At 36.8% G+C, this 26,066-nt stretch overlaps 1 protein-coding gene across 2 annotated transcripts in view; it reads right to left on the minus strand.

The window, feature by feature from the left end:
* The window catches only part of CTNNA3 (catenin alpha 3), a 1,694,949-nt gene that overhangs the window by 62,333 nt on the left and 1,606,550 nt on the right, over positions 1-26,066 (minus strand). For both annotated transcript variants that reach the window (XM_017348752.4, XM_070057731.2), the window contains exon 16: positions 4,832-4,937. In XM_017348752.4, the coding sequence (XP_017204241.3) occupies positions 4,832-4,937 (106 nt within the window). The remainder of the gene's footprint in view (positions 1-4,831; positions 4,938-26,066) is intronic.

Raw genomic sequence — 26,066 nt, forward strand, 5'->3', positions numbered from 1 at the left:
TGTGGGAGACCCAGAAGAAGGTCCTGGCTCCTGACTTTGGATCCGCATAGACTGCAACTGATGTGGCTGTTTGGGGACTGAAACAGCAGATGGAAGACCTTTCTTTTTCTCTTCTTCTCTCTGTAACTCTATCTCTCAAATAAATAAATAAAATATTTTTAAAAATCAATATAAATTATACTTGTAGGTTGGTTTGTTCATAATTAAATATATATATATATAAATCTTTTGATTTTAAAATTTGATCTTTTCTTGAATTAGTATTAAATGTTAATGTATTTAATACTAAACACTCCTTTTTATGATTAGTTGTGATAGTCTGGATGTCTTGGCTCAGACAAAAATTACAATGAATGAGTAATTAGATTTCTTAAAACTCATCCAGTGGTCAAAAAAAAAAAAAATCCAATTTTGTTCCTGCCTTCTGGAAAACACTTTAGCAGATGCTAGTTTTATTTTGGCTCCTATGTTTCTCTTTCCTATTTGGGGTACTTTGCTTCATAACGAATTGAACTCATATCATATATTAGTTCTTGCTTATAAGGTGTTAATTCATCTAATTTTGATGAATTATAGCACAGAATGGAAGAACAGAAATGTGTACCAGTTTCCGAAATCTTGGATTTATGTTACACTTCTCCAACAAGACATCTTGTTTATTCATAACCAAAGTGCTTCAGAATTGTGGTAGTTAACAAGCTGTCCTTTAGGAATATTCTGCTTAGTGGAGATGAAATTTGTACCATAATTCTACAGGATTTAAACAAATAGTTTTTGCATAACATATTTAAACTGCCACATCATCTTGAGACAACTGAGATGTTGGATTATTGGGGCAAATTAGCTTACATGAAGGCACTAGATGGTTAGACAGAAGGCTTTATTTTTTTCTCTTCTTAGCTGGATAGTAGCAATGACAATTTAGTAAACTATATGTGGTATACACACAATAAATATATGTTCGGCCGGCGCTGCGGCTCACTAGGCTAATCCTCCGCCTTGCGGCGCCGGCACACCGGGTTCTAGTCCCGGTCGGGGCGCCGGATTCTGTCCCGATTGCCCCTCTTCCAGGCCAGCTCTCTGCTGTGGCTAGGGAGTGCAGTGGAGGATGGCCCAAGTGCTTGGGCCCTGCACCCCATGGGAGACCAGGAACAGGAAAAGCACCTGGCTCCTGGCTCCTGCCATCAGATCAGCGCGGTGCGCCGGCCGCAGCGCGCTGGCCGCGGCGGCCATTGGAGGGTGAACCAATGGCAAAGGAAGACCTTTCTCTCTGTCTCTCTCTCTCACTGTCCACTCTGCCTGTCAAAAAAAAAAATATATATATATATATATATACATATATATATATATATATATATGTTCAAGGCAGCAGGGAAGCAAAGAAGGGTAAAAAAAAAAAAATCAGAACAGCCAGGCAAGCAGAATCAGAAACCTAAGCTAACCTGATTTCATTCCATTCTTGCTACAGATGAACTTTGACTTTGAAACTTTATAGAATTAAGTTAAAGTATATATATATATATATATTTATTTAATGGAATTGGTATTAATTGGTGCTTGACCTTTTAATATATCAGCAAATAACAGACTAGAAAGCACATATAAACTGTTTTATTTTAACAGCTAAAGTAATATATGTACTTGAAAGGCAGAGTGACACAGAGAGAAGAGATAAAAAGCAATCTTCTGTCCACTGGTTCACTCTCCAGATGTCCACAACAGGTGGGGCTGGGCCAGGATGAAACTAGGAGGTGGGAACTCCATTCAAATCTCCCATGTGGGTGGCAGGCACCCAAGTATTTGGGTCATCATTCTTTTGCCATCCTGCCTAGGAACTAACAGGAAGCACAGAAGATTACCTCTGACTCAGGATCCCTACACACTCCAATACAGTATGCAGGCATCCCAAGTGGTGGCTTAACCTGCTATGTCACAACACCCATCTGTAAATTTCTTTAAAGGATACTTTGGAAAGTTCATGGAAAATGGAACTAAAAGATGCCTTTATTTTGGTGACAAAACAATATGAAATTCATGCACCAGTTTTTCCTAATATGCATTCACATATTTTAAAAAAACTGTATGCATGAATTTTAAAATTTTGGCACCAAGTAAACTTAACTTCCAATGTCATTTTCCATGAATTTGTTGAAGCACACTCATATCAGATTGAGCAAAACACAAACCAACCATTGCTCCAGCCAACTTTTTTCATCACAAACATAAACATTGAATATCATCTTGCTGACATTATTCAGCTGAATTTCACCATCAATTTCAGATATTATTTTTTGCCAAAATTTTTTTTGTGTTACTCTATCAAACAGTATCAGACACACACTCAAAGACAGTCTTGCAACAGGGTCAGTGCCATCATTGAATCAGTTTCTTTAGTCTCAGCTTTGATTCTTCTGAACATTATTTGTCTAGAACAAAAGTAATTCAGTTGAAACTACTCTACTATATGAAGTGGAAAATGCTGAAGAGAGTCACCCATAATTCTTCATTAGACAATGACTGCTTTTTAAACTTCTCTTTAAATGTCAAAGCTTTATGGAAGTGAGACAACACTTTTCACTTTCCCCTATACAATTTGAATAATGCTAGAACAATGATTTAATATTGTATGTTATACGAATATCCACCATATGGTGATATGATCCAATTGAAGAATCTCGACATAAGAAAAAATTGAAACAATTATTCAAACATTGAAAATTATGTCTTCCAAAGTAAACAAAAGAACAATGATAGGGAGCATGTGATACTTTATTTTTGTCATTAAAATGTATTTTTTAATATAAAGAACAGATTTAATGTAGTTCATAGGCACAATTCTAAGAAAATAGTGATACTATCCTTGCTCCTTCCCTTCCTCTCCATCCCTCTTTCCCTCTCTTCCTTTCTTTGTTTTTCTTGAACTCTTTATTAAGTGGAGTACTGCCTTTGACTAAAATATAAACTACAAACATATTATCTCAAAAATTAAAAGTATTCCACTAAAAGTATTCGACTAATAGTCTTATAAAAGTAATACAATAAAAGCCCAAGATAAGGAAAAAACCATAGTCATGAATGGACTTCAGTCACTCAATGAGGAAATTTTGACTTACATTGGGATAGAGTTTGTTTTTAGCTGTGAATACTAAAGACTAAAAAAGCCAAGTTTAATAAAAATTTTATAATGCTTAAGTATCAAGATACCATACACATGTATATTCAATATATGTTTTCAAACATTTTCTCTGCTATTATTCATCCTATTTCTCTTGCCCGTATCCACAAATTTGTAATAGGAAAGAGTTCCTCATGTCCCAAGGAACATGTTATAGCAAGACTGAATGGTAATAACAAGCATCCCAATAAAGTTCCCCCATGTATATAAGCAAGAAATAATGTAGAATAGTTGCAAAGTTAAAAAGAAAAGTGTTTCCCCTAAAGGGAAATAAATATGTATTATGAACTTGAATATAATATAAAAGCTTCAAAGGGATATTATACCCCATTCTGAAATATTAATTTATTCTCCCAGTATGCTAACTTATGGAACTGACAGATTTTTCAATTAAAATCAGACATAAAGAAAGTCTAATAATGTAGCTGCTGTTTAAAAATTAGAATAGGGTTGTGAGAAATACAAGGAAAAGTAACAGAAGTGTTTAGAAATTCTAGTTTTTATAAGAATATACTTTCTGGGGCCAGTGCTATGGCAAACTGGGTAAAGCCACAGCCTGCAGGGCTGGCATGCCATATACCCTGGTGCCAGTTCAAGTCCCAACTGTTCCACTTCCAGTCCAGCTCTCTGCTGTGTCCTGAGAAAGCAGTACAAGATGACCCAAGTCTTTGTCCGCTGCATCCACATGGGAGACCTGGAAGAATCTCCTGGCTCCTGGCTTCAGATCAGCCCAACTCAGGCCGATGCAGCCACTGGGGAGTGAACCAGCGGATGGAAGATCTCTCTCTCCCTCTTCTCTCTCTCTCTTTCTCACCCCCTCTTTCTCCTTGCCTCTGTAACTCTGCCTTTCAAATAAATAAATAAATCTTTAAAACACACTTTCTTCATTTTTTAGTTTTAATTTAAAATTCCACTAATCATTATTTGCCTTTTAATTTTACATAGAATGCTTAAATAAAGTGTTGACACATAAATTCTAACATAACAGAATTTTAAAACATACTGATTTCTGAGGAACAAAAATAAAAAATATAAGGTATCAATGAAAAACAACTGTTTGGTTATTACAACAATTAAAACAAATTGAGTATATCTGAAGCTGAAAAGCTTATGTTTAAAAAATATGAGCATATTTAAACCTAAAAAATCCACCTTTGAACAACTAAGCTTCTTCAGACTTGTCAGCTACTAATACATTAATAATGTAATAAAATTAAAAATGGGGTAGGTATATGTTGCAGCAGTTAAGACAACAATTGGTTACCTGAATCCCATGTCAGAGTGCCTGGTTAAAGTCCCAGTTCCACATGCAGTTATATCCTGGGAGGTAACCATAGCTAAGTACTAAGGTCCTTCCTAACCATGTAGGAGACTCCTATTGAGATCCAAGCTCTTGGCTTCAGTCTGACCTAGCTTGGGCTATTGGGAGCATTTGAGGGGTGAAACAGCAGATGGGAGATTTCTCTGTTTCTCCCTCCCTCTCTCTGCTTTTTCACATAAACAAAAATGAATAAATAAAAAATAAAACAAATAATTCCCTTAAAGTTTAGGGGAAAATAATCCCATATAGAAAAATCCAGTGTTGTCCTAATCAAAGTTTCAATGGCAAAGAGCAATTAGCATGAACTTTCACCAGGCCCATTTTAAGTGACTCACTTGGTTGGCAATCTGTCGAGCTAGGACATCCATTCTTGATCCTGATTCGGAAATCATTTTAGCTGCATAGATGACTTCAGTTGTATGCTTTAGAGGTCCTTTACCCCTGAAATTAAAAGAATTTGAGTTGCAGTGGTGCAGGAACAATGTATGTAGGCATAGATATCCAAATATCAATGTAAAGCAATGATTTGCATTCCAAGCATTGACATTGGTCTTGGAAAGGACCCAATTATTCAATCAGACTTCACTATTATATGAAAAATGAAAAACAAAACTGAAGTCCTATTGTATTAAGATTCAGGAAGTACTGCAGGGAACATGAACTTGTTTTGATCTTCCTTCCCAGCTGTTTATTATGGTAAACCTCACACCAACTAAAAGATGCCTTTATTTTGGTGCCAAAACAATATGAAATTCATGCACAAGTTTTTCCCAATATGCGTTCACATATTTAAAAAAAAAACCTGTATGCATGATTTTTAAAGTTTTTGTACCAAATAAACTTAACTTCCAATGTCATTTTGCATGAATTTGTTAAAGTAACCTCATATCAGATTGAGCAAAACACAAAGCAACCATTTTCCACCCAACATACAAAGTCATTCCAAGGATTATAGGTACTAACTTCTTTTTTTAAACTTTTATTTAATAAATATAAATTTCAAAAGTACAACTTTTGGATTATAGTGACTTTTTCCCCCATAACCTCCCTCCCAGCCGCAACTATCGCATCCCCCACTCCCTCTCCCATCCCATTCTCCATCATGATTCATTTTCAATTATCTTTATATACAGAAGATCTATTTAGTATTTACTAAATAAAGATTTCAATAGTTTGTACCCATGCAGACACACAAAGTATAGAGTACTGTTTTAGTAGTAGTTTTACCATTAATTCACATAGTACAACACATTAAGCACAGAGATTCTACATGGGAACTAAGTGCACAGTGACTCCTGTTGTTGATTTAATAATTGACAATCTTATTTATGATGTCAGTAATCACCCAAGGCTCTTGTCATGAGCTGCCAAGGCTATGGAAGCCTCTTCAGTTCACCAACTCCAACATTATTTAGACAAGGCCATAGTCAAAGCAGAAGTTCTCTCCTCCCTTCAGAGAAAGGTACCTCCTTCTTTGATGGCCTGTTATTTCTACTGGGATCTCACTCACAGAGATCTTTCATTTAGGTCATTTTTTTTTTTTTTGCCACAGAACCTTGGCTTTCCATGCCTGAAATACTCTCATAAATAGAAAATGTTTAAGTGTCAAAAGGATCACATAAATAAGACTAGTGTCTGCTAATACTAACTGATAGAATAAAAAAGAGAGAGAATGATCCAACATAGGAAGGGGGATACACAGCAGACTCATAGAATGACAGATCTCCTAAACAGCACTCTTGCCTCAGCATCAGCCCTTAAGGCATTCAGACCTGGCTAAAAAAGAATCTATGATTACCTGAATGAATGCAGCTCTTCTATCCACTCACAACTAATCCTCTCCTTAAATCCTAACTCTGAGTATCACCACATTGAATGTCAAAGTTTTTATTATTGGATTTCTATTCCTAGCTCACAGCAAGGAATGAGACCCTGAAAGCATGGTTCACTAGAGCAATTGCTTTGATGCTTCCAGGGAAGGCGTGGTAATAGGCAAAGTGGAACAGAGGAATGAGTTAGAGTAAGAAAAGAAAGGTTTTGAGCTAACGTATATGGAGTTAAAAGAGAAATAGAGGGGCCAGTGCTGTTGTGTAGCAGATAAAGCTTCCACTGCGGTGGGGCATCCCATATGGACACCTTTTCAAGTCCCAGCTGCTCCACTTCTGATCCAGCTCTCTGCTGTGGCCTGGGAAAGCAGTAGAAGATGGCCCAAGTCCTTGGGTCCCTGCACCCACGTGGGAGAATTCTAAGAAGCTCCTGCTGGCTCCTGGCTTCGAATAGGTGCAGTTCCTGGCCATTGCAGCCATCTGGGAAGTGAACTAGAGGATGGAACCCCTCTCTCTCTTCTCTTCTCTCCTTTCTCTTCTCTCCTTTCTTCTCTCTCTCTCTCTCTCCCCATGTGTGTGTGTGTGTGCACGCCTCTCTCTGTAACTCTGTCTTTCAAATAAATAAATAAATCTTTTTTAAAAAAGAGAGAAATAGAGTGGAAACAATCTATCTCCGTATATTATTTATACACTGGACAGATCTTGAGGGTGGATGCCCTACGGTAAAATCAGGTAAGATCTGTTATTAGAGGAAAATCTGTGTTCATTAAGAGTAATGCTATGCAGTGATAAAACACAGATATGGGTCAAGTGAAGTTAAATCATTAGAGAATTCTATACCTGAAATACTGAACACCAAAAAGCTTGGGCATTATATGTCTAAAAGGGTCCTTGCAGTATCTTTTCCCCATGATGCCTCTCAAAATTGTTATAAACAAATCTTCCTGTAAAAACAGAATGGGGTGTCTAGCGCAGTGAAAACCCACCCTCAGAGATGGTTATCTTCACTCCCGTCTGAATCTGCTGACACAGGTAGCTTTGTAATGTAAGGGAGAAAAAAATCAACGTTCATCATTACAATATTTGAGTTGCTCTTACCAAATTCACTTTATGCATCAGGGAGGAATCAATGTTATGTACATGGTTATGTTCAAGAAAGGCATTGCATTTCATTATTTCTATGCATCTCCAGAGAAAGTTAAACTTAAATAAAGCTGTCTAAGCTCCCACAAGGCAATGCATCAATTTTCAAGGTCTTAAACAATGGACAAAGGTTGTTTCTAAGGAGAGCAGCTAAGGTACTCATAGCTTGAACAATAGACAATAAGTTATATCCAAGGAATGCAGCTAATGCACCCTTCCCCTCAAAATAATATATTTCCCTATATAAAAACTCTGAGCCGATAAAAGGAAAATTACCTCTAACCTTAAATACATACCTTGTTACAAAACCACTGTCCTAAAATAACAATAACTTTCAGAACTTAAAAGTAAATGATAACACACTATGGCAGACCACAGTTTTTCTCTCTCCGAGGTTCTTAATTAAATGTATTTCCTGGCAAGCTTCCTACTGAGTGCCAAACAAAATATACATTTTACAAATGATTGTACATCATGCCAAGCTTCCAGACTAAGCTACAATTACTGAAACTATGATAAATTTTTAACAATCTCGGCCTGAAATGTGCTATGTCATGAAGGCTTTTAAATTGGGAAATACATTCAAAGGTTGTTTGCTGCCTTCATTTTCATAATGGGTTCTCAGGATTTCTTGTCAGCAAACTGTGTCTTAAATCACTGAATTGAATCCTACAGAGAAAGAGACCCAGAGGAAGAAGGAGTTGAGATAGGAAACATTTAAATGAAACCTGAGGCCAGACACTTTTAATAAACAGTGGTTAAAATAATCTATTTCCCTCAAAGGAGGGCAGATCATGTTATAAAGTGGCAGGCCTGCCAAATGACAACTACGTGATGTAATGTATATGTGAAAATAGCCGTTCCACCGTGTATATATATTTCAAAATATCATGTGGTAAATGAAAAATATTTAGCAAATTATTTGTCAAATTTTTAAAATATTTTGGTTTTAAAGGTTTATTCATTTACTGAAAGAGTTGTAGAAAGAAATAAAGAGAGACAGAGAGAGGGAGCAAAGAGGTCTTCCATCCACTGGTTCACTCCCCATATAGCTTTCAGGACCAGGGCTAGGCCAGACCAAAGCCAGGAGCTTCTTCCAGGTCTCCTACATGGGTGCAGTTGCCCAAGCACTCGGGCCATCTTCAGCTGCTTTTTAGACATAGTTATATTTATTTATTGATAATATTCAAATTTTATACTCTAAAGAGTACATGAAATGCATATGGACTCAGAAAATACATTTCACCTGGATCCCTGTCCTATTCCTTACCAGCCAGGCCATCTTCAGTAAATGACTGCTATTTGAATTTATTTTCTCTTCATTAAAAAAAAAAAAAAATTAGGGAGTAGGTATTTAGCCTAATCGTTAAAGAAACCCGTGTTCCACATTCAAATACCTGGGTTTGATTCCTGGCTCCAGCTTCTAATTTCAGCTTCCTGCTATTATAAACCCTGGCAGGCAGCAGTGATGGATTAAGTAATTGGGTTCCTACCACCTTTATGGGAGAACAGTGTTGAGCTCCCAGCTCCTAACTCTACCCCAAGCCCAGCTCTCATCATATTGTATTTGGAGAGTGAACCTGCAGTTGGAAGATCTCTTGTCCATTTATCCTTTTTTCTCTGTCTTTCTGCCTCTCAAATAAAAAAATTTGAAAAATGATTATGATATTTTTATAATGTTATCAAATCTAGCATTTACAAGTTTACACAGTGTTTGGTACATGGTAGCTGCTCATCACAACATTAATTTTCTCTTTTCTTTGTATTTTTACTAATGATATTTTGTCAAACTTCATCTTTTGGATTTTTAATTTAAATATTATCATAGTTGCCAGGGAATATCAATGGAAAAGATTACATTGAGTTACTTACTATACTTGCCAACAGTATTACTATGTACAGATTTGTCCATTCATAATATCACTTAACTAAGGAAAAACATAAAATACATACACACATAAACTCGAGGTATGTGTGTGTGTGTTTATGTACTTGTTCTTATTTTTCAGGGTTGTTCTTTAACTTCTTTTACAGAGTTTATTTACATTTAGTGATAGATCTTAGTGGTAGTAAAACTTCCTAGGATTAAGGATTTAGCTCTACAAGGTGTACTATCAGAATTCCCTTTCTTTTAATACCATAATAGATACAAAAGAAAAAAAGGTAATTATCATGGAAGTGACCAGAAATGATAGGATGAAGAGAGGCATCAGACTCAAGCAAGGACACAATGTTCCTCTAATATGCAAATATGAAACTTTAATTAGGCAACCTTCTCCCTCTAAATATTACTTTTTCTTATAAAGTACCATCTCAAGTTCTCAGGCCCCTATAAAATTCCTTATAAAACTGGCTATTAAGTAATCTGCTAACAATCACCTTGAGTAATTAATATTCTAAGAAACCTTTGCGAATTAAGTCTGAAAAACAATTGTTGTTCCATTAAAGAGTGAAAATAGCCTCCTGAGCATTGTATAAGCTCCTCGTGGTCCATACTATTCAGAGCAGCCTAACTTCTTTTTATTTATTTATTTATTTATTTATATTTAATTTTTTGACAGGCAGAGTGGACAGTGAGAGAGAGGAGAGAGAGAAAGGTCTTCCTTTGCCGTTGGTTCACCCTCCAATGGCTGCCGCGGCCGGCGCACCGCGCTGATCCGATGGCAGGAGCCAGGTACTTATCCTGGTCTCCCATGGGGTGCAGGGCCCAAGGACTTGGGCCATCCTCCACTGCACTCCCTGGCCACAGCAGAGAGCTGGCCTGGAAGAGGGGCATCCAGGACAGAATCCGGCGCCCGGACCTGGAGGGACTAGAACCCTGTGTGCCGGTGCCGCAAGGTGGAGGATTAGCCTAATGAGCCGTGATGCCGGCAGAGCAGCCTAACTTCAATAACAAGATCAAAAAGTCTTCTTGATTTAACACAATACTGTTTGTTCCTCTCTCATATCTTATCCAAGATAAGCTGTGATACGGCAAGTATACCACATAGTCAGTTAAGGACGTGAGCACCTTCTAAATACAAGAATTCCTCTCCGCTAAGTCTCAGAGCACATTCTGAATCCATTGTGTCTAGACATCTAACACTGGAAAAATGCGAATAGAGCCTTTCTTTCATAGGAGGGTTGGGAAAGGAATTGAAAAACATCACTCCAACCCACATTCCAGAATTCAGACACACAGTCACGTGGCTACAAAAAAGCCTGGGAAATGTATTATATCTAAGCTGAGTAAAAAAAAAAAAAAAAAAAAATAGAAATTAGAGTTTTGTGAATCTCTCCTGAATATATTCCCAGAGGTTTTAAAAACCTTTTATAGTTTTAATTTTAGCAACAAAGGAAATTTTGATGTTGCCAGGTAGAAGGGGAAAGTTGGGAAAGCATCAAGGCCCTTTACCAGTACAGTTGAAATTATGAGGCATATACTCTGCTGGGCACAAGACCAGTTATATTTCTTATTTTGAAATGGTCACAATGTAGATGGCCTATTTTCAAAAACAAAAATTACAAAAGATTTATTCTTTGAATGATAATAATAGCCTGTCATGCTTAATATTGTGTTTGTTTATGAAATGAGGAGAGGCTTAGAGTTATTTTTTGAGGATCATTCTGGAAGAATAATTTTACTTATTGTTACTGATGCTGTGTGTGTGTGTGTGTGTGTGTGTGGTGTGTGTGTGTGCGCACACAGGGAGTAGAGATTCCCTTTCTCAAATATACAAATTAGTTTTCTAAAAAGATCTGACCTATAAATCTCTCTTTTTCTTTATGCTTTCAGTCCTCAACTTCCTCTAATTTACACTTCACCTGTTAGTTTCACATCAAATTCTGGACTGTAGAATTGAGGGGAGTATTTAATGGAGGGCCAAATATATATATATATATATATACACACACACACACTCACACATATATGCACACACACACACACACACATATATACACACACATTAAATACATAGTGAAAACAAAAGTAGGATTAGAATTAAAATTCAGAATCTGTTTAGCAAAATTTGGGCAAAATAGAGGTCAGTTAGACAGATGTTTCTATTTTTGTTTTTAATAAAACAGACGGTTTACTCCAGCTCTTTCCAAGAATGCAGATTTTACTACAACTCTACGTAATTTCCTACAGAAAGCATATTTAATAAGAAACTTTATTGTATAGTTATTATATTCCCGGCACTGTTACAATTGCTTAATGTTCTTTCTCAATTCTTATATCCGTCCCTGATGTATAAACAGTTTTATTCAACACAAATTTAAAAGTTGTCATTCGCATCCTGGGTACTCTAATTATGCACATCACATTTTGTGCTGCCTCAGATGCCGACTGGGCTACTAAAATCTATTGTCTTTGCCTTTGAATTGTGGAAGCTGACAGTTCCTTATGTTTTCTTCAAGGTAAATCAATACAGGACAGTTTAAATTGATTAATAAGGAGTCAAATCATTATTACTTTTGGAGGCAGTTAAAGCTGAATCACATGGTGAAAATATCATCTTAGGTTTTCTGTAAGTATGCATTTTTATGCACTGGAATTCAATGTATACTTCTCAATACTGCCCACATTTTGCTAAACAGATTCTTAATTTTAATTCTAATCCTACCTTTGTTTTCACTATGTATTTAATGTGTGTGTGTATATGTGTGTATAGCAAAAATCTTTCATATAGTGCAAAGAAATAATCAAGAACAAGAGATCCCCAGACATTTTTCCGAGTGCAGTCCTACTGAAGCATCATTCTCTATCTACCTGAAAGGGTTATAAATGAAATACCCCTTCTTTGGTTCAATTTCTTTTATCAGCAATCTGACATTTATCTTTGTCTTTCCCTTTTCATCTGTCCTATTTGGGTATGAAAGTAGACACATCTAGGGAAAAAAGCCGCAATCTTTTTCTTTCCCAATTGGACTTCTGGTTCATGGAGACATGTAGTCTAGTTGTGGGGGACCAAGATTGACCATCAGATGTTTTCTAGAACTAACTACGAAGTCACCGTGAACCTTAGAATTGCTGAAAATAGTGATTTTTAGGTAGAAATTTTTTTCTACTGACCTCAGCCATTATTAGGAAATATATATATATATATATATATATATATATATGTCACTCTCCGATGCCTAGGAAATTTCTAAAGGGAAAACTAAAAGTTGGTAGTTGTATTTATCCTGGTTCTTACTGCACCCTCTAAAAATCCTAACTGTTATCAATTGTTCTCCTAAACCTTAGCAGGACCCTTCTATTTGTTTTCAATTGCTGCTATAACAAAACACTACAAAGTTGGTGGCTTAAATAACACTCATATATTACATTACATTTCTGGAGGTTAGAAGTCAGAAACAAGTTTCACTGAGCTAATGTCAAAGTGTCAGTGGGGCTGGTTCCATTTGGAGGTTCTGGGGAGAGAACCCATTCCACTGACTTATGCCTGTGGTGGCTGCCTGCATTTCTTATGTTTCCTTCATTTGTCTTCTAAGCACATCATGGTAATTGCTGCTGCTGTCATCACATCAGTGTTTTCTTGCTCCCTCTCGTTGGGACCCTTATGTTATCATCAGACTTACTCAGCTAATCCGAGATAATATCTCCGTCTTCATGTAGTTACATATGCAAAGTCCCTTTTGCCATATAAGATAATAGGCATGGGTTCTGGAAATTAGGAGATGGATATCTTGGAGGGCCATTATTCGGCCTACCACAATCCTCAAGCATTACCACCAAGTAGTCAAAGGTGGCACTTCTGATGAAGCTACTGGCTTTTGCGACGTTAGATCAAATCAGCTGGGGCAAGTTAATAGTATTCCACTAGCTGTTCTCTAATAGGTAATTCTTTTTCAACATAATGTACATTATTCCAAATGCCAGTAAAATCATAAGGTTCTTGGTTCTTAATGGATTGCTTGCTGTATGCTCCTTTACCTACAATTCACACCAAAGTGGGTAAACTGGAGAAACCTGGAGACCTGAGAAAACCTAGGAGCCATTTTATGTGCCTGGTGCTGTCCCCTTCCCCCCACATACCACATATTAATTTTTATCTGCCATTTTCTTCTCCTGATACTACACATGAAACTCACCCTAAAAGCATATCAGACTGTGGCATAGGGCCAGAAGGGAGAAGGAGTGCTGTTCTCAGGAAGATGGGGAAAGTTTTCTGGGTGACTCTTATATGTATTTACTTCCTCTCTCAGACCTAGAGGACTTGAAATCTCTAGAACATGTTTTAACAAAGCATTCAGAGACTTTATCTATTGCATTCAACATCATATTTAAAACCAATTAAGAATCTTCTTGGATGCAATTGGTTCCTGAAACTGTGAAATGTGGATAAAAATGAAAATGACAAAGAAAAAAAAAAAGAGCAGCAATTTGAATCTTTGCTCATGTATGGGAAAGATACCCCCACAGTGGTCTCTCCTCTCTCCCCAAAATAGACTGCAAGTCGTTATTTATTAACACCTTCTCAGGACATAATGAGAAATCTGTACTCGGCACCAACATTTGAAAACAGGTCTTTTCTCACCTTCTACACATTCCTTCTCTGAGTGCACACATTAATCAAAGCCAATGTACTGTAAATACAATCACAGTCTCTGACTGTGGGAGTCCCTCTCTTTCCTGTTGGCAGTAGCCTCAGCATTAATCATGGGAACAATCTCTTGCAGAGCCTGGGCATTTTTTCTAGCCTCCCCTTAAACAATTCTAATATACTGGCTGTACTTGCTCTTGTAAAAACACACCAAATTTTATGGGTTCAGAAAATGATCAATTTCAGTTTATGAAAATAAAATAATTCAGCTATTATTTATTTGGCATTTGAACTTCTCGAAGCCTACTAACTCACTTTTTACTCTGGTCACAGTACAATGTTATCCTAAGGTCCAGATGAAGAAATCTATAAACACGAAAGTGCCACTAACTTAAATGAAACTTATCACAGTTAGTAGATTGGGTACTGTTGCCACTAGTCGCAGGTCTTGCTGTTTCTGAGATGATGAGACCCAGAGAGCCAACTTTTGGCATGCCCCTCTCCTCTAGTCCGACTTGATACAGTGATATGGTAAAATCTACCTTTTTCAATTGGCCTATTCATAGTGACTGTGTCCTGAGACAAGTTGCTTTATACAGCTTGTTTTCATGTTAATGTGCCATTATTTCTGCTTTCAATCGATTTCCATGCTTTATTGAATTGTTGTACATTGACCTTAAATTGATGTTTTTAAAATAATAGGTGATGATTTTCAAACTGAAGTAATCAGCTGTAGTCCAGACATACATCATCATCAACTTCATCATTATTATTGTTTTATTTTCTCCTTTGTCAGGCCTCATGTCCAATTATCTATTGAGACAACACTTAATGTCTCCTCATTGAGAGCAGTTGAAGTTAAATTTCAGTAATTATCCAGTGTCGTGTCCAGGTATGTCCACATTATTATTCCCTTTCTCACTTGCATGTGCTCTTGCCCTCAAAGTTTCTTGCCATGGGATAACAGACTTGCACCATACTTAAGTACTTTAAACCTGCTTTGATAACAGATGGCTCAGTCTGAAGGATCACATGCTGGTACCAAACTGAAAGACATATAAGCTAAGCTTACATTTCCTCCTGTATTTCAGCTTTTTTTCTTTCTTCCTAGACTTTTTTGCTGTCTGTTAGAAGGTGTGGATGCTTTGGCATTGGCCCAGGAGTATGCCTTGGGTCATCATGTCAGGATGGATTAAGCCACACATCCCTCCACCCTTTTATACCAAAGATCTATTTCATTCAAGGTCTGCCAGTTCTCTCTTCCTGATCATAGGACTGAAAGTTTTGCCCAAATTCTTTTGAAGTCTTTAATGATGGGGTCCAGCATATCAAGCAAGATTAAGACAGCTGCCTTTCTCTCCTGCCTAGAACTCCCTAAATCCCAGAGTTTCTTGTTTAAAAATCTTCCTTTAAATACGAGACTCTAAACCTCCAATTAAGTTGGCTTATTTAGGAAGAAAAGAATAAAGAGTGAGAAAACCAACAGCCCTGTGATGGAAAGGTTACTGCAAATAAAATACAAATTCCTCCACTGCTTTCAGGAAACAGCTAATAGAATTCAGTTTGGTGTTGTACACTCTGGTGCTGAATAACTCTGCACCACCCTCAATGGAGAAAATGATTTTTCCCCAGAAGGCTAAAATACTTAAGAATCTTACTGTTCTATGGGATCAGCTCAGAGAAGGCTAATACGCTTACTCCAGGACCTGGCATCTCAAAGGCATCTCCTCTTTCACAATGAGATTTGGTTCTGCACAGTTTTAGGCACACAAGTGGTTTCAAGGCCTTCATTTGGCCGATACTGAAATGGCACATGTTGTACTTACAGCCTCTGTATATGTGTATTCATTTACATGTGTACTACCATGTTTGTAAATTACACATATTAAAAAATATACAGAAATATATAAAGGGATCAATAAAGATAAAAGTCTATTTTAAATATCTTTTTCATGATAATGCCATTAAAAACAATCTCAAGATACATTTCCTTAGGAAAAACCTAAAGTGATTATTGGAGGTTGTAAATACCTATTTGAAGTACTTCTCTTGATAGCTCATTGTACTGTTATAGTCCTTGTAAATTGTGATGAACGCATTGATTTGATTTTGTAGTGTGCTGACCAACATCTCTTACAAATGAGAACTGTCAACTCTGACATCTTGTTCTTTGTTTGGGCTTCCTATTTAGACATTCTCAACCTATAGTTTCTTTTCTTAAAATTTAAAAAAAAATAATTCCATAATTCAAAAATTTAGAAAAGCAGGCACACACGATTTTTTGTATTTGTTTCAATTCTCATGTTAATGTGATATTAATAAAAACAGAACAGATTCAGTGTAGTTCACATGAATTTTGCTAATGGTAAGGGTTACTGAATAAATAAAGGCCCACACAAAGCCCTTTAAGAAACTGGAGCTCCCTTCTCTGGGATATACCCTAAAGGAGAGAATCAGTGCCAATCATGTATTAAATACTGCTAAGGTACAATCCCTATGCTTTAGATAACAAATATCAATATGATTGACAATACTTTTCCACTGTTCAAATGTTCTTATAGCTCCATTTTGGAGATTAATATTTAAAAGCATAGCTCAAATGTTCTATTTTCCAGAAGAGTCTGCCTGTTGTCCAAAGCAGGAAGCAGATTTTGATCCTTCTGAAAATTCTCACCATCTTCTCTGTACTTCTCTTATACTGTCACCCCTTCCACCCTAGCATAATGTATACAGGTGTCTTAGCTGTGAGAAAGATACTAAGTTTGTTGAGGGCATGGTCCATAGATGATTCTTGCTTGGGTTTCCTAGGGCATCTGGAAGCAGGAAGAACATTGGACTTGCTTATTACAGCTCTTCCAAAATCATGAATTTCAGTATATAAATGAATGAATTCCTTTGAGTTGCAAAGTTATCTTCATAATTTTGGCTTGTAGTTATATTCTTGGCTGTAGCAGGTATTATTAAAAGATTATTGCAACACATACAGGATAAGAGATTGAAATAATGAGTTTTACTTTATTCTGAAGGTTCAAAATAAAGGTCAAATTCACAATGGAATCTTGTGTTTGAATAACTAAAATTAGACAATGAATGATTATCCTGAAATATTTTTATTCCATTTGTTTAATATGCATGCACCTTCAACATATTATAATCATCTTTAATATATCCTTTTCCATTTCTAAATTATTTCTGAACAGAAACTGTAGACAGCCATAAATATATTTATGTACTGCTCCTTACTTTAGAATCTGCATTTTAGAGAAGGAAACATTATGCTAGTTAGAGAACAACTAAAAAGCAGTTTATTCCTGTGAGTACAGATGTTGTACTAAATTCATCATGAACTATTTTTAGGATTTTTAACAGACCAGCAAAGAACTAAAGGGGAAAGGAGAACTCAAATTTAAAACCAGAAAACATGGTTATTAATAACAGTTTTAAAAAAAACATCCAAGGAACAAAAGAGTAGCTTATTTTAATCATGGTCATTATTTCTAGAAACATGGAAAATACTTCAAAGGCTGAGAACTGTAGGTTACATTCTGTATTCTGAGAATCAAGCTTGGGTACCCTTTATAGCAGCCGGTTTTCCACGCACTCAGATGGCTCTCAAGTGTCACCAAAGTGAGATTAATGATTTAATTTTCTTTCAAAATTATGTTCACATTATTATGCCACACACACAATAATTAACTGTGGGGAAGTGTCCCAGACCAGGCTTAATGGAATGGCAGGGTCTTCAGCTGTGCCAGACTGGACAACCAGCCCTCTGCACTGCTGATTAGATTGGCAACTCCGAGGACCTGGTTCACCACCAGAAGGCAGATTATCACCAGACTAGGGCCCATGGAAATCAGATTTCATATCAACTACTGGAGAAGAAATTCTCAGTAAGCATGAACATATATTGTTGATACAGTTTTTATCTTAACAACAATTAGGTGCTTGTCACTCCGGCGTCTGGATTCATCCATTTCCATGGATGACACCTGTTGGCTAATTCTGTATTATACGGAAATGCACAATCTTATCTCATCTTTTGAAATAGAGGGATCTCAACCTATCAGTGATCATAAGTTACTCTCAAATCCCCACGATAAACAATTATTTTCTATCTCCTAGGTTTTGCTTCCCTTTCTCTGCTTTCCCCAGCCACGTATACCCCTTGTAATCTCACTCAGTACATTTCATGTTCTTGCTCTTCATGTTCTCCTCTATTCTTCTATGCTTATATTTTTAAAAATCTTTTTATTTATTTTCCCTTTATCTGTTTGAACATGAGCAAAAGAGACAGGAACAGACAGATTGACCTTTCATGCTGGCTCACTCTTCAAATGGCTGCAACAACCAGCCCTGGGCCAAGTGGGAGACAGGAGTCCAGAAATCAATCCAGGTCTCCCAAGTGGGTGGGAGGGATGCAAGTACCCGAGCCACATTCTTCTGCCTCCCAGTGTGCACATTAGCAGGAAACTGGAATCAGAGTACAGCCAGGAAGTGACCCCAGGCACTCTGATACGGGCTTCAGGCATCCCAAGAATTATGTCAATCACTGTGCCAAACATTTCTTCTTTTATGCTTATCTTTTATTCTTTTCTTCTTCTCTTCCTCTTTTAATACTTCTCCTTCTGTTTTCCTGCCAGTTAAAATTGGAAATACTCATTGTCTTAATTACAAAGTAAATCAATTTCTGATGATTGTTTTTACAGAAATTTAAATGAAACTCATAAAAAGATGTATTAATCAGCATTTCACAATCTAAAAAGCACTTTCTCACATATTATTTAATGCAAATCCAGCAAGGCTTAAGGAATGGCAGAGATCATTAGCCTCAATTAAAAAAGAAGATACATATGATCATGTAAGCTAGAGATTTTATCAAGTTCATAGTGTCAGCAATTGGCAGAGATCAATTGGCAGGAATCAATCAAATCTGTTACTTCTACCTCTTGCCCTATGCTTTTACTATCATAGATTGCCAATTTCCTTTGTTGTCTCTGAGGCCAAGAATCAATACACAGCCTTTCTCCTATCTTTAATCCTAAAAGACTCTAAATTAATAATACTGTTTAACAAAAGCTATTCAGTTCCTCGAATAGTTTTAACTAAGGCATTCATTTAAAAATTATTACTATTTATTATGTGTGAGACACATTTTCTAGGTTATATATGATGTATAGAGACAAGAGAAAGTCATAGCTCATGCTCTCTGCAATATGACTAGAAGGAAATCACATCCCAAAGAGAAAACCAGGCATGTTATGATTGTCTTCTGTATTAGATCAAAAAAACTCCAATGATACATAGGTAAGAGAACAGGGGTCAGCAGTGTGAAGTAGCTGTTAAGGCAGCTGCCTGCAGTGCCTGCATCCCATACGGGCACCAGTTGCATCCCTTCTGCTCTGCTTCTGATCCAGTTTCCTGCTAACAGCCTGGGAAATGCAGGAGAAGACTGTCCAAGTCCTTGTGTCCCTGACACCCATGTAGGAACCCTAAATGAAGCACCTGGTTCCTGACTTCAGAACACCTCGTTCCTGGCCCAGATCTGGCCATTGAGGACATGTGAGGAGTGAACTAGCAGATGAAAGATTCTCTCTCTCTGTCTCTGTCTCTCCCTTTCTCTCTGTAACTCTTTCAAATAAATAAGTAAATCTTAACTAAAAAGTAGACTACTCCATTCAGTAATTTCTTCCTTAATTCGTTTATTATATTTAGTTGCTGTGCATTTTTTACTTGGATATTTTCTAGACAACAGCAGCCATCAAGCTTGCAATTTGATAGGCAAAACAATAAAGTTAAAAATGAAATAAACTTATAAGAAAAAATAATAAAAGTTTAGTTTATTTACTTATTTGAAAGGTATAATGGGGGAGAGAGAGAGAGAGAGAGAGAGAGAGAGAGAGCGCAATCCCATGTGTTGGTTCACAGTCCCAGTGCTGGTGATGGCTGGTTTGGGCCAGATCCAGGGCCAGGGCCTGGGACTGAGAATGCTATCCAGATCTCCCACATAGTGACAGGAGCTCAATTTCTTTTGTCATCACTACTGCTTCCCATGGTGCACATTAGCAGGAAGCTGGAATTAGGAGTCAGAGGCAGGAATAAGACTGAGGCACTGTGATATGTGACACAGCATCTTAAGCAGTATCATCACTAGGCCAGATGCCTACCTCAATAAGATAATGGAATAGTAGCTCCGATGATTCCATTTTGCTTAACAAAATTTAAATGCTACCTTTTACGTTGAAAGTTACCTTTGTAACTAATCAATATTACCTAGAATAGATAAATAATGCTTGATTGAGAATTCCAGAAACTGGCCTTGAGAAAACTGGTTCAAGTTACAAAGTACTGTGACCCACCCCAGTCAGCAGGGCCAGAGGATTGAATGTAGGAATGCAGGCCAAAAGCAACCACTGTGGCTGGGACTGGACAGCCTCATATCACCTAGCCAGGTGTTATCACCACCATGCAGCCGGCCCTGTCCTGTGTCCCCCTTGCTTCTGATTCCCCTTTACCTCTCCTTTCTGCTGCCTTCAAAGCTCTCCTGAGAACCTGAGAATTTGAGATGGTCTTGATGACAATTATGTCCTCCAGACTGCTGGCAGCTGAATACCTCTGATTTCCTTGCATCAATTCCTGTATGTATTGGCATTGATCAGCAAGCAGCCCAGTTTTGTTTTCAGTAGTAATAGCTTCGGATGAAAAGAGCCATAAGATGAAAACAACACTGCAAAAATATGATAAAACTAGTGGTGTGGGCAAGGGGTGATAGTAGTTGCAGGAAAACAATGTCTGCATTGTATTTGGAACTGGCAGAAGTCATAATAATAGTAGAATGTGTATCTAAAGAGGTATTAACTTTTTACATTTTAAAGTCTAATTGGAGTTGTGTCTCATCCAAAGTTTCCAAAGGAGCTAATATCTTCTTCAATAAGTACAATAAACCATACATAATGACACTAAAGGATAAAATCAAGTAAAATGATATGAGCAAAAGAGAAATATTCAGAGTGGACATGAATCATGATTATTTATAATCGCAAATGCCTTTGAACTATGCAATTAAAGCGACTAATAGTTGAATGGGAACTTGATGTTCAATTATTCTGGGTTCTGTCAAGTGTGGAAATCATTTCTATAAACTCCATGACTAAAAGCCATCTAATTGCTGATCGCATATTTCTACATTGGGGGCCTCTAACTTATGGGGGAGGTTTCTTTTAATTGGATTGACAGCTTCATGTATTAGCTATTAAACTGAACAAGAAAGGTTACTGATTTTCTCATTTTGGTCCTAGGTCTACCCTCTAGAACACCACAGAATGCAATTCCGATAGAAAGAAGGCATTGGTTCAGGTATCTTGTATGTTTGATAAGACACCATTATATTTTCTCATAAGTTCAATTTTAAAATCATTTTATTTCTTAAAAATGTTGATTAGCATGTAATATTTGTACTTGTTATGGACTGCAGTGGGATACTTTAAACGTAGATGTGGTGTAAACAGATAAAACTGTTACCAAGAGCGTGGGTTGTAGGTGAGAGGGCAGCATAGGAACAGAGAGTTTCAGTTTACTCATCAGAGCTCGTTTTTCAGACAATGTTCCAGGAGAGCGAATCTTGCAGCACTGTGCTCAGAAGGGACAAATGTTGCCACCACATACCAGCAAAGCCACAAGAAACCAGTCTGAGTCAGAATCTTAAATCTGAAATACATGAAGCTGTATATAGCAAGTAGGCAGGGCCACCTGCTACCACTTTTCTACATCCGGTATTCAGCAAGCAGGAGGGCTCTCCACTGCCCTCCTTTTATCTACATTGTGGACACTCCCCTAGCCTTGCTGTAAAAGCCCTGGAAAAGTGTTTCCAAGGGAGCAATTTCTTTAGGAGCTTTGTCTTCCCACTATTTTCTTTACTTTAAATATTTTCTTTTACTTTAACAAGTAAATAAAGTTTTCCTTTGAGCAACTCCCTCTAATCCGTGACTCCCAAGTGGATGAAACTCTGGTGTCTACTAACAAAACTAGGCAAGTACCCTTCATATTTCCCTATCTCTTTTTGTGTTTGGAACTAACCAGCTCCTGTCTTTGAGCTTTTCATATGAGCTGTAATATATAAGATATTACTGTGAACTAGAGTCACCTCACTGTGCTGTGGGACAGTAAAGGATATTTTTCAAAATCAAATAAAATAAGCAAACAAAATGAAAGGGAAAATAAAACTTCTCTACATAAAAGTGATAGCTAATAAGGTTACCCTGTTAGACAAAAAAGAAAGTTCAAGAAGGAAAAAAGTTAAGTGGAAACACACATCATCCCCCAGTCAAGATCTGGGCAGATCCAGAGAATCAGATATAGCACAGTTTTCTTATCAAAACTCACCTTGACTACAAAGAAAAGATAGAAACTGTTGGAAGAACAAACTGAGCCCCTCTCAGATAATTATACCAACAGCAGCTTATAAATGGAAACATGTTAAACTTGTCTTTAAAAACTTAAAGTCAAGTTTTGTGAGGAACTGTACATTTTATGGAAAGGGAGGGAAGAAGGAAAGAAGAGAGAGAGAAGGAGAAACCCTAACTTTTCTATTTCAACCTTCAGGTAGAACTAAATTTATAAGAAGATGAAAGATATTTTCTAATAACCGTAATTAGTAGATAAAAATTACTCATTAAATGAAAGGAATACATGTATTTCAAGGTCATAACATTTTGAAGCATTTCCTATTGCTAATTTTCCATTATCTGAATGATAACCCCATCTATCTGGTTCTCATCCCTAGAAACACTTTGTCTCCCAATAGACAACATTCAGGCTGTATTCAGCTTCATTGTAACACCTATAACATTATTCCCTGAGTTGCTAATTTTGAGCACTCTCCTTGGATTCTTCTATTTATTTTCTATTCAAAATATGGTAGTGTCAGGCATGATTCCTATCATTTGCTAGTTAACTCTCCAAACACCTGCAATGGCCAAGACCAGACCTAAGACTAGAACCAGGAGCTGGGAACCAAACAGTCTCTTATGTAGGTATCCATCATCCACTTCTTCCAGGGTCTGCACCAGCAGGAAGCTAGAATCAAGAATTGGAACCCAGAGTAGAACTGAGCTATTCTCATGTGGAACATCGGCATCGCAATCACTAGGTCAAATGTCCACCCATCTTTAGGTTTTCTACTTCTCATTTAACAACAGTTTGTACCTCTGCCAAAATTGATGCTGTCAATATCAAGCATATGAATGTCCATGCAAACTTGCCACAACCTTGAGGAATGGACTGAGGGTACCATCCTCTCAAAAATATTCACTATTCAACATCCCAATTATCAATTTTATCTTAAAAACAAGCATAGTGGGGCCAGTGCTGTGGCACAGTGGGGAAAGTCGCTGCCTGCAGTGTCAGCATCCCACACGGATGCCGGTTCAAGACCCGGCTGCTCCACTTTGCATCCAGCTCTCTGGTATGGTCTGGGAAAGCAATAGAAGATGGCCTAAAGACTTAGGCTCCTGCACGCACGTGGGAGACCCAGAAAAAGCTCCTGGTTTCAGCCTTTAGATTGGTGTAGCTCTGGCTGTTGTGGCCATCTGGGGAGTGAACCAGCGGATGGAAGATCTCTCTCTCTCTCTCTCTCTCTCTCTCTCTCTCTCTCTGCCTCTGCCTTTAAATAAATAAATAAATCTTTAAAAAAACAAGCATAGTAATTATTGTCATAGAAAAATTTCTAGAGCTAAACAGGTTAGTATACATAGAAGTAATTGATGTACATCATATTAACATAGAAATATATACTACTACTACCCATCTGATGTTGGTATTACTTGAAATAAATACGTTAATAATCTCAAACAGTTAACCAGAAGGCACTCCTTTAGGTTGATACTTGCCTAATGCTCATATAATGTATATGGGAAATTTTTTGTATTTCAACTTGTGTTGAGGAAAAATGAGTGTTTACATAACAAAGACCCCCTTCAGTCCAACTCACATAGATACCTGCTTTGGTATTATTTGTGTACTTGCTTTTCTTTGCATAGTTGATACTTCTTTGCATATACTGCTTATCTATATTATTTTCACAAAGTACACTCTTTGAGGAAACGAAATTTGTTAAATAGCTTAACATATTATATCAATCATTATGTTGAGTGAGCCTGTGTTCATTTACCTTTGTCAAAAACTGTAAATATATATGTCACATATATAAATATCAATCATATATCCTGATCTGAACTACCAGATTTTTATATAATGGATTATACATATGTTTGAATGTTATGTGCACACACATATTTACAATACACTGGTTTTTTGATAATGTACTTTTAACTGAGGATTTCAAAATTTTGTGCAATAGGCTTGGATTTCAATAAAACCTTTAGTCATTTAAAATAAAAATACTTGTCTATTGATAGAAAGTATTTCAGGAGTTGAATTTTAATAAGACAAATAGATAAAGGTTATAAAGTTTAATTTAGGTGCTGCATTGTAGAGGAATATGTCCAAAATTTTTAAATTTAGATTTTGTGTTAGTTGTGTTCCTAGAACATCTGTTATGCTATTGTGACAGGTGTTTATTAATATGGATGTCTAATCAAATCTCTTGGTTACTAATAGCTTGGCAATTCAACATCTAAATATTGTCAAAATCCTTGATTATATATTGAAAACTGTGGATAATTGATTTGAAGCTATTTTCCTTTAATAGATTAAAAATTAAAACCTCAGAAATGTAATTTACTTTAGAATCTCAATATTCTGAAATTTCTAAAATGCTTAAGTAATGAGAATTTCTGAAAGAATAAAGATCTTCAACAAGTCAAGATGGGTCCTCACTCAACTGTTTTTAGATCTTTCATTGTACAAATAAAATTTCTTTTTGCTATAGTCTGGAGCTAAATAGACAGAAGGTCAGTAACAAAACCTAAGGAAACAATTTTTGATGGTATAATCTCATTTTAATAAATGAATTGTTTTTGGAATTATTTAGTAATTTCTAAATAGTAGAAGCCTACATAAAGCAATTTGGTCGTTTTCAGTATTTTAGTTTTGTAACTTCAGTACGTGGCATTTATAGCTTAGTCCTTGAGCTGGAATTTCTTTTTTTTTTATCTTTTATTTAATGAATATAAATTTCCAAAGTACGACTTATGGATTACAATGGCTTCCCCCCCATACCGTCCCTCCCACCCACAACCCTCCCCTTTCCCACTCCCTCTCCCCTTCCATTCACATCAAGATTCATTTTCGATTATCTTAATATACAGAAGATCAGCTTAGTATACATTAAGTAAGGATTTCAACAGTTTGCTCCCACACAGAAACATAAAGTGAAAAATAATAGATGATTTTTTTTAAATGATGATGAAATCAGATCAGACCTATTGTCATGTTTAATCCCAGTGAGAGTCAAGTTGGGAATTGATAATTTTTTTTTTTCAGATCAGTTTAGTATACATTAAGTAAAGATTTCAACCGTTTGCACCCCCATAGAAACACAAAGTGAAATATACTGTTTGAGTACTTGTTATAGCATTAAGCCTCAATGTACAGCACATTAAGGACAGAGATCCTACATGAGGAGTAAGTGCACCGTGACTCCTGTTGTTGACTTTACAAATTGACACTCCTGTTTATGGCATCAGTAATCTCCCTATGCACCAGTCATGAGTTTCCAAGGCTATGGAAGCCCCTTGAGTTCTCCGACTCTTATCTTGTTTAGACAAGGTCATAGTCAAAGTGGAGGTTCTCTCCTCCCTTCAGAGAAAGGTACCTCCTTCTTTGAAGACCTGTTCTTTCCACTGGGATCTCACTCACAGAGATCTTTTTGCCAGAGTGTCTTGGCTTTCCATGCCTGAAATACTCTCATGGGCTTTTCAGCCAGATCCGAATGCCTTTAGGGCGAAATCCAGTCATTTGCAACAAAATGGAGGAATCTGGAACACATCATGCTGAGTGAAGTAAGCCAGTCCCAAAGGGACAAATACCATATGCTCTCCCTGATCGGTGACAACTGACTGAACACCAAAAAGGAAAGCTCCTGAAGTGAAATGGACACTATGAGAAATGGT

The sequence above is a fragment of the Oryctolagus cuniculus genome, chromosome 15, assembly GCF_051225735.1.
Source record: "Oryctolagus cuniculus isolate XC-2025 breed Fujian yellow rabbit chromosome 15, ASM5122573v1, whole genome shotgun sequence".
Lineage (NCBI taxonomy): Eukaryota > Metazoa > Chordata > Mammalia > Lagomorpha > Leporidae > Oryctolagus > Oryctolagus cuniculus.